Source organism: Macrotis lagotis, chromosome 5 (assembly GCF_037893015.1).
Source record: "Macrotis lagotis isolate mMagLag1 chromosome 5, bilby.v1.9.chrom.fasta, whole genome shotgun sequence".
In the NCBI taxonomy this organism is placed as follows: Eukaryota; Metazoa; Chordata; class Mammalia; order Peramelemorphia; family Peramelidae; genus Macrotis; species Macrotis lagotis.
The window spans coordinates 242669247-242679314 of NC_133662.1; the positions used below are offsets into that span (position 1 = coordinate 242669247).

The 10068-nt window shown below is 40.3% G+C and overlaps 1 protein-coding gene across 4 annotated transcripts in view; it reads left to right on the forward strand.

Moving 5' to 3' along the window:
• The window catches only part of RPH3AL (rabphilin 3A like (without C2 domains)), a 173504-nt gene that overhangs the window by 106755 nt on the left and 56681 nt on the right, over positions 1 to 10068 (forward strand). For all 4 annotated transcript variants that reach the window (XM_074189162.1, XM_074189165.1, XM_074189164.1 and 1 more), the window contains one exon: positions 7918 to 8092. In XM_074189162.1, the coding sequence (XP_074045263.1) occupies positions 7918 to 8092 (175 nt within the window). The remainder of the gene's footprint in view (positions 1 to 7917; positions 8093 to 10068) is intronic.

Below are 10068 nucleotides of genomic sequence, written 5' to 3' on the forward strand. Positions count from 1 at the left end.
AATAAAATCTAAGAAACTGACAGAAACTATTCATCTGGTAGATACTATGCAAGACCAGTGGAGAAGAGATCCATTGGGAGCAATGTGATTGCATTAAGAGAAGACTTTGGTGGCATGGCATCATTGGAAGTGTGAACTACTCTTCCATGGATGTAGTTCCCTATATGTGTGTCTGTCCACATATTTGCCTTGGCCAAATATATTTCCTTTATATATCTTCCAAGCATGTTATTTGCATGTATCTCATTCCACAAATGGTTTACATTTTTATAGAATAGCTTTTTTTTAAAGGAAGGTTTTATTTATTTTGAGTTTTACAATTTTCCCCGCATACTTGCTTCCCTCTCCCCACTCCCACAGAAAGCAGTCTGTTAGTGTTTACATTGGTTCCATGTTATACATTGATCTCAGTTGAATGTGATGACAGAGAAATCATATCTTTTTTTTTTTTTAGGTTTTTGCAAGGCAAATGGGGTTAAGTGGCTTGCCCAAGGCCACACAGCTAGGTAATTATTAAGTGTCTGAGACCGGATTTGAACCCAGGTACTCCTGACTCCAAGGCTGGTGCTTTATCCACTACACCACCTAGCTTCCCCAAGAAATCATATCTTTAAGGAATAAAAATAAAGCATGAGATAGTAAAATTATATAATAATATAATGTTTTTTTTCCCTAATTTGATGGTAATAGTCTTTGGTCTTTGTCAAAGTCCATAATTCTTTCTCTGGGTACAGATGGTATTCTCCATTGCAAAAATTGTCCCTGGTTGTTACACTGAAGGGATGAGCAAGTCCATCAGGGTTGATCATCACCCCCATGATGCTGTTAGGGTGTACAATGTTTTTCTGGTTCTGCTCATCTCACTCAGCATCAAGTCATGCAAATCTTTCCAGGCTTCCCTGAATTCCCATCCCTCCTGGTTTCTAATAGAACAATAGTGTTCCATGACATACATATACCAGTTTATTAAGCCATTCCACAATTGAAGGATAATCACTTAATTTCCAATTTTTTGCCATCACAAACAGGGCTGCTATAAATATTTTTGTACAAGTGACATTTTTACCCTTTTTCATAATCTCTTCAGGGTATAGACCCAGTAGTGGTATTGCTGGATCAAAGGGCTTGCACAGTTTTGTTGCCCTTTGGGTGTAATTCCAAATTTCTCTCCAGAAAGGTTGGATGAGTTCACGGCTCCACCAACAATGTATTAGTGTCCCAGATTTCCCACATCCTTTCCAACATTGATCATTGTCCTTTCTGGTTTATATTGGCCAATCTGAGAGGTGTGAGGTGGTATCTCAGAGATACTTTAATTTGCATTTCTCTAATAAGTAATGATTTGGAGCAATTTTTCATATGACTATGGATTGCTTTGATTTCCTCAACTGTAAATTTCCTTTGCATATCCTTTGACCAATTGGGGAATAGCTTGGGGTTTTTTTGAAAATTTGACTCAGTTCTCTGTATATTTTAGAAATGAGTCCTTTGTCAGAAATACTAGTTGCAAAAATTGTTTCCCAATTCACTATATTTCTTTTGATCTTGGTTACAGTGGTTTTGTCTGTGCAAAAGCTTTTTAATTTAATGTAGTCAAAATTATCTAGTTTGTTTTGAATAATGTTCTCTATCTCTTCCTTGGTCATAAACTGTTTCCCTTTCCATTATAGCATAGTTTTTGTATTTGCCCTAGATTTGTTATAGGAAAATGTTGTTGCTTCTTTTTTTAATCATATTTTTCCTCCCATTAAGTCCCTTCTCTCTGAATTAATTGTTATCTCTGACTGATTAGAAAAAGTAAACACATTGGTAGGGGTTCATAAGTTATGAGTTTGCCTGGATATAGAGCCACAGAATACCTTCAATTTGGAATAGTTTTGTTTAGGGGCCCACAGTGAGAATTTGAGATTTCTCCCTTGGTGTGATAGGAAACACAAGTCACAGCATGTACTCAGGTCACAAGAAGGTATGAAGGACGAATAGCTATTAATAAAGAAGGTATCAAAACATTGGCTCCTTCTTTCTAAAACTTGGCCTTACTCCTCTGTCATCGCAGCTGATCATCCAGCCAGTGGTCCTTCCCCTTTCCATTCAACAAGATCACTAAAATTACAACCTTCTCCGAGCCACTGCATTTAAGGAAATGCCAATAATTAGCGATGGTTATCACAGTAATTAAAACTCCCAGGGAACAACTTGGCCAATATCCATCTGGATCAGCCAGAGCCAAGTTGGTCCGTGAGCTGAAGCTGTAATGAAAACTCTCCTGCTTCTAGGAAGCAGGAAGCTAAAAGGATATGAAGGAAAAAAAATTTTTTTACCTTCTTCCCCCTTCCCAAAAGCTCTATGTCCAGCTCTGTCTTCTGTCTTTTTCTCATTAAATGCCATTTTCAAGGCTGGCTGCTTTGCCTGCCTTATCACAATACAGCACACATGAGAAGGAGATTATGGCTTTTGCAGAAATGTGTAAGGGTTTGGGTTTTTCCACCCTTCGGAAATGTGAACATTTTCAAAACCCTGGTTGCCAGGAGGGATGGTACTATTGGGAGGAGGGGAATGGGAATTAATTCTCAACAAGGGCTTTTCCTGCCAAAATTTGCTACTGTCACAGCCAAGGGTTTATTTTGGGCAGCGCGTTGAGTGTCTCAGGGTAGACACACCTGTTTGTGCTGCATCAGGCCTAAAGGAAATCAGCCGGGGATTTCAGATTGGAGAGACAGGATAAAAGCATATGTCATTGTAAGGCTGACATGGAGAGACCCACAGGCCTCATTCAACTCTTGGGGTTTCAGAGACTAGTCCGGGCAAAATGTGCCTTGATGCTTCCTCCCAGCTTTGATCTACCAAATAGAAAGTATTTTCCAAAAGACTGGCCTTGAATCTTATGTGGGTTCATCAGGTGGTTTCTGATATATAGTATATCTGTCCTCTGCTTGGAAAGTGGAGAAGGATCACTGGCTCCTATACTCCCCAAAAGACCCCATTTCCTCACAGCCATGGAAAGATGGCTACCCATGTTGGAAGACTCGAGGGAGGCACTATTGTGGTTTTGAAGGGTCAATTGGATTCACATCAGAATCACACTAACACATTAGATGACAACGAAGGGTATTGTATCCTGAAGGTTGCTATTAAAGTATTTCCTTCCATTAAAGGGACTATTTATCACAGTAACCAAAACATATCTTGGGTTCCAGGAAGATGAGCTTCAAGATAGGTAGCTCCTGCATCTCAATGGTTCCTCATCTGAGATGTGGTATGCTCTTCCTCGTTCAAACCAGTCCTGCTCCCTTTCCCAATAATGTTCTCAGTGTTTTATTCATGGGAGCCATAACTGGTTTGAGATAACTGGGGTTTTGTCTAGGGGTGTAGAAATTTAGAAAATTACTGGTATCATCTGTACTTCTTCAGTGTGCAGACCAATAGAGCTTAGCATATACTTAGTAGGAATAGGAAATTAAAATTAGAAGTGCCCAAATGTTTTTCCCTCAGTCCCCTTCCTCTCAATGGCCACATCTCACATGAGCTCCTCCCCATTCTCACTCTGTCTTGCTCTCTCTCCCAGTAATGTTCCCATAGTGTTCCACTTATTGGAGCTAGTATCTATCTGTCTGTCATTCTATCTATCCATTTTTCCATCAACCATCCATTCATCCATCTATGTCTATCCACCTATATCCCTTTACCCATCCATCCATCCATTCATTCATCCACCCATCTTTTCATCCATGTCTATCCACTTATATCATCCATCCATCCATCATTCCCATCTCCACACATACAGGGTAATATTGTATCCCTGGAGGGTCTTCCTCCCAGGAGTCAACAAAGATTTTTGACAGAATCCTCCCCCCCTTTCCTTTCTTTTATTTCTTCTCTAAAATAATTTTGTTTGTTAGGTCATTTAAGTAAAATAATGCAAACAAGGCACTATTTCCTGTTTGGGAAAAAAAGGAATAAAATGAAACTATTCCCTTCTTCCCCAGTACCATCATCCATCATTCACTGCCCTTTATTGCTAGGGTCAAAATTCATTCCAGTAAATGCCCAGCTAGGGCTTGGAATTGTGAGCCAATCAACAAATATTGACCAAGCACCCATCATTTGTTGACTCACCCCCAGCAAGGGGCCTCATAAGCTCTACATCTTAGCACAGATGGAAGGAATTGGTTTTATTACTGCCTGGGGAGATGATGCATAGACACATATATCAACAATGTAGAATTGACATGGCAAGCCCTAGGGGATCAGAACAGAAAGAGCTAACTCTGGCATGGGGTGAACCTCCTAGGGACCCAGGGATTAGCTACACTCTAATGGAATGAAAGGAGGAAATGTAGGTCAGAGAGAGGGTAAAAGGAAATGTGATCTTTCTTTCATCCTCCTGTTGTGGGAGAGTTGTAGAGGATATCTGTCCTTCTCTCCATCCTTAGATCTGGAATTGGCTGGGTCTTTTTCATTAGATTAGAAACTTCTCAAAAACAAGGAATAAATATTTTCTCTTTCTCTGAGTTCTCCTTTCTCAACTCTTCACTGTACATTCAACTTTTCATCCTAGTAAGGCACTGTCCACAGTGCTGACTGACTTGGGACTTAGTGAGGTAAGAATTATTTATTGAGCCAGTTTCATGTATTCATTTCTTCCTTTATTCACTTGTTCAGTGACCAGTCTTATCAAGTTAACATTATTGTTATTAAGAGAACTTCTGGAACTAGAGTTCAGAAGACCTGATTTCAAATCTGGCCTTTGATAACTTACTGTGTGACCTTGGGTCAGTCATTTTACCTCTATTTGTCTTAGTTTCTTCAACTGTAAAAATAGAGAAAATAATACCTGTCTGCTGAGTTTGACATGAGGATCAAATGAGATAATATTCATAAAGTGCTTTGTAAATCTCAAAATACTATTAAATTGTTTACTATCATCATCATCATCCTTATTATTGCTAGGGAACACATGATATGGAATATTTTGCAAACTCATTGGTAACTTAGAGCCCCAGACCATTGCTCATGGGCAAGGAGAGGATTTGAGACCCTATTTGAGATCTTCCTGACCCCAAGTCATGGCCAGGATTCAATCCTGACTATTTTTTACTCTTTATATCAAATGAATGAATGAAAAAGCCTATAGTGAGTGCCAACAAATGGCCAAGCAAAAGGGGAGTTAATACTTGCCCCCCCCCCCGAGAACTTATATTCTAAAAAGAGTGGTGGCCCTTTGGTTTGGGAAGATAAAGGGACCAGACTGACGTCATTAGTTGTGAGAATTTCTAGAGAAGGAAAGTCCTTTGATTAGTGCAGATCAGCACTTTTTTATGGTTCTTAGTTGCCTGCATCACTGAGAGATGAAGCTAGGACAGGGTATGAATGGGTCTTCCTGACTTTGAGGCCAACTCTCTAACCACTACACCAGGCTACCTTTTTTCATTTTTATAAATTCATTAATGACGCTACTATAGTCAGTCTCTTTATAGAGAGCCACTTCTAGTGGAAACATGATCTAAGCTGACCCCAGAAGCAGGAAGAGCTGGGTTCAAGTCCTCCCTTGACATACCCTGGCTGTGTGACCCTGGGATAATCTCTTAACCTCTCAGTGTTCTAGACCATAGATGTCAAACCCAGGGTCCCCAACACTTCTGACAGCCATCTGAGCCAGATAAAAATATATTTGGGAAACAGTTAATAAAGTTCAATACAACCCAGATAATGTTAATATGTAGTTTTCTTAGTCAGTTAATGCCTTCAGGGAATTTTGTGTATGGTGTAGTAGCCCTGTTTCTGTTTGAGTTTGGCAACATCCTCTAAGCCTGTATATGCAGAGAATATGCTAACCTGTATTGGTAGGGGAATTTTCCTTATCCTGGAGTTCTCTATCTGAAATCACAATTCTAGATTTTCTTCTTTTTCCTTCTCCTTTCTCTTATTTCTCTGATTCTTCTTCCTTCCTTCCCCCTCCCTCCTCCCCTCCCCCCTCCTCCTTCTTTCTTCTTTCTTCTTCATATGAAAGGTAGGGGTTTCTGGAGTCATTTAAATCTCTAGAAAAGTTTCAATGTCTTTTAGGGGAAATAATAGGCCATGCTGCTGAGTTGGGGGAAAGACAGGGAGGTGCCTGACTGACACCTCTCCTGTCTCAGGAAGCCACTCAAACTCAAATGAAACCAATTAGAAAATCACAACTTCAGAAACAAAGGTAGGCAGGCCCTATCCTCTACCTGTTCTGCTGTTGCCTTGAGCCATTGCAGATTCTTTGGTCTCTGGGTCTTCGGTATATTCTTTTGGATAAGGACATTTGGTCTTCAGATGACTGGCTTCTGAATGGACCCTGCTGGACACTACAGATGGCAGCCTTGGCTTTTCCAGGCTGGTTTCTGGCCAGACTATTTCCCTGTCCCCTTTTTCTCCTTCCTTATTCAATGCTTCATCCCACTGCAGGGAACACTGCTGTGAAACCCTGGTGGATGTGTAAGCATTGAAAGCCCATGGCCCTGATCTCATTTGCTCCCTTGTGTTCTAATTGGTGGTTAGAGCTGCAATTTTGGTCACCTAATGTTTTGGGTCCTTTCAAGGGTGCTTTCTAAATTGATTTTTCTCAGCCAATTCTTCAAGATGAGTTTCCAAATAACATGATTCAGCCGTACTGTAATAGCATTCACCAGGCTATTATGCCCTTTCCAGATATACCAATCAGAGGCAGATCTTAGATGCATGGAAGTGTTAGAGTAGGCAGTGAGGTGGTTCAGTGGGTAGAGTTCCAGACCTGGCATCAGGAAGACTTGAGTTCAATTCTGACTTCAGACACTTACTTAACTGTGTGACCCTGGGCAAGTTACTTAATCCTACTTGCCTCAGTTTCCTTATCTGTCAAATGAGCTAGAGAAGGAAATAGAAAAACCACTCCAGTATTTGTGTCAAGAAACCCCAAAGGTGTTCATGAAGAATCAGAAATGATTGAAATGACTGAGCAACAATAGAATCAGAGTAGTAGAAGAGGGTCTGGGGTATAATGCCAGTTTAGGATGGGGCACCCAATTGCAAAGTAGATATGTGTCTGGGCACATGGAAGAGCCTACTTTTACCTGAGAGATAGGAAGCAATGGGACCAAAATCCTTGACCATGGCTCAGTACTCTGTGTGAGGTGACCCACTCTGCTCCAGGGCAGCTGATATCTCTGACAGATTCTGCCAACCTGGCAAGACTTAGAAGATGTACAAGTTCTGCCATTTAAATATCAGCCTTGGGCCAGAATCTCTTCCTCTGCAACTGGTGGCTTATTTAGGCTCTTCAACTCCCTTAGAATATTCATGTTGATTCAGAGGGGTAGCAATCTGTATTAGTGGAGAGAACATTCATCCTTATGAAATCACAGATCCTTGGTGGCTTATGTGCAATATGGCAGGCTTAGAGAAGCAGCCTGGCTGAATGGCCAGCCTTGGAATTAATAAGGCCTGCCTTCTGGGATTGCCTCTGGTTTGTACTGGTTGTATGTGTGTGACCCTGGACAAGTCACTCACTTAACCTGTCCCAGGAAGTTCTCTAACTCCCATCAATTCCATACAAGTTGCTTACCTGCATTGGTAAAGGGAGTTTCCACACTAGGGATCCTCTTCATTGATAAAAGAACAAGATTAACTAATATATGCATAGCACTTTACATTTTGTTTCTCATTTGATCCTCACAATATCTCTAGGAGGTAGGAGTTATTGTCACCTCCTTTTTTACAGATGGGGAAACTGAGGCATGCAGTGATTAAAGTGAATTAGCCAGGATATATTTGGGAGAGGATTCATATTCAGGTTTTGTTGATTCCAAGTCTAAAGTTCATATGCCACAGACTCAGGTAAAAATCAAAACAGTGGAGAAGAAAAGGAATCCCCCTGATAACACCCACTGCAAACATGTCTCTTATCTCTAGGTCTGGAAGAGGTCTGGGGCATGGTTCTACAAAGCACTGCCAAAATACATCCTGCCCCTGAAGATTCCTGGCCAAGTCAGTGAACCCCACTTCAAACTCCCCCCTATAGAACCTCCCATGAGTGATCCAAGGAACATCGGGACAAGTCGTTGCTACCACTGGGCTCGAGTGAAAGGTAGGGGCTTCTCCTCCCACTCTTTAGTTGACATGCCTCAGTATCAAAATGAAATATGGGAAGTCGGAAAGAACCTGGGATTCAGAGGCTAAGGATCTGAGTTCTTTTTTTTATTTTTAGTTTATTTTTTTTATTTTTTTTTATTTTAGGATCTGAGTTCTAATTCTTTCCTTTTTCATTCTTAGCTGGGTGATCTTGAGCAATCCTTTAACCTGTTGTATTTCCCTCTCTGTAAAATGGCATGGTTGAACTTAGGGCCTTCAAAGTCTCTTCCCCTATATTTCCAAAGGTCCTTTCCAGGCCTATAACCCCAAGTTCCTATGACTGGTTTGACTCCTCTCTGAGCAGAGGTATGGGAGACCACCAGGGAACATAATCATTGTGTTGGATGTTTTGTTTAACTTTGTTGTCATTACAAGGGGGAGTTCAAGGGAGGGTTGAGGGAACAGAGATATTTCTGGGGGAGGGGAATGATATTAAAAATAAAAGTTACCAGGGATGGGTTTTTTTTTTAAGGTTAAATGACCTCTAAGACTTAAATGGATCTCTGAGATGTTCCTTTGGTTTTTTCTCTATACCCTCCTATTCCTTTCACTGCTCTCAAGTCCCTTCTTTGCCAACTGGTCATCTGGCATGGAGAGGTAGGCTCTAATTACCAGTAGAAAGCAGGCTAGAAGGATTGCCTGTGACAGGCAGAGGAGCTCGGCTGGGAGCCAGAGAAGGCAGCTTGGTTCCCATCTATCTAATAAGCATTGATCTGGGCAGTGGAGGTGGCGGGACCTCAGACAGCCACATGGATTCCTGGAGAAATACAATCTCCATCATTTGGGGATTTGAGTCTTTTTCGTGTTTTTCATAACATATAAAAAATGTATCTTGTCAAAGAGACCTGTAGCTTTATTTCCTTTCTGCTCAGTGACTGTCTCTAAGGGTTATGCCTAATTAAAGGGTACCCTGCTGTGGATAAGTACATTGATTCTTGATGCCTGTCCCCACTGTCCCCAGCTCATTAGTGGTACTTACTGGACGATCCTACCCCAGATGCTTCTCCCTGTGGCCTCCTGGACAGTCAACACATAAGGTCCTTTGGATCATAGGCCTTCAGATTGAGAACTGAAAGTGATCTCACAGGGGAAACTGAGGCCCAGCAGGATAATATGTTTTCTTTAAGAGCTAGCACTCATCTTAAACTGAGAAGTACTGGATTCAATTGTGGACTTCGGTACCCACTAATCATATGACTTTTGGCAAGTCAATTTTTCTAAGCCTCAGTTCCCTTATCCGTGAAGTGGATACAATATTTGCATTTCCTCATAGTGTTTTTGTGAGGCCCAGATGAGATATCTGCAAAATAACTTGTAAATTTTTATTAATCTCATTTTTATCATCATGTTTTGATGGATTTCATATAGAAACAATTCTAGGAAAGACCTTGTTATTGTTAGGTATGTTTAATTTTTGACAAACAATTGCACCAGTAGATAAAATGACTTCTATTACTTGAATAAAACTACTGTGATGTCAGCTTACGCTCTGTAGATTTACTGAAAATATCTTTGGAATGAGTCAAGTAGCAGACAGAATAACAGAGATTACCTGAACCTTGTCCTGTTCCTCTGTAATTGTAATTCTTCTTCTTAGGTCTCTATATTTTGAAAGCTTTTCATTTTGTGTAGCTTGGAAATTGTGAATTTTTGATACAGTCTATTAAATATATTTTATTTTATCTTATTTATTTTTAAAATTATTATCTTATTAAAAATTCTGTTCTTAAATTTTTATGGATCAGTTATATATGAGCAATAGTGCATAATTCTCTCTCTGAAGATACTTGTTCAATTCTCCAGGATGGTCTGAGGTTTTATAGGAAATATGTTATTTATTAGTCTATAATATAGTGAGCCTCTCTGCTTGCTTAAGTGTCCCAAAAATCTTAGTGATACTTTCAGAAGTATACCTTCAGATTACCTTCAGAA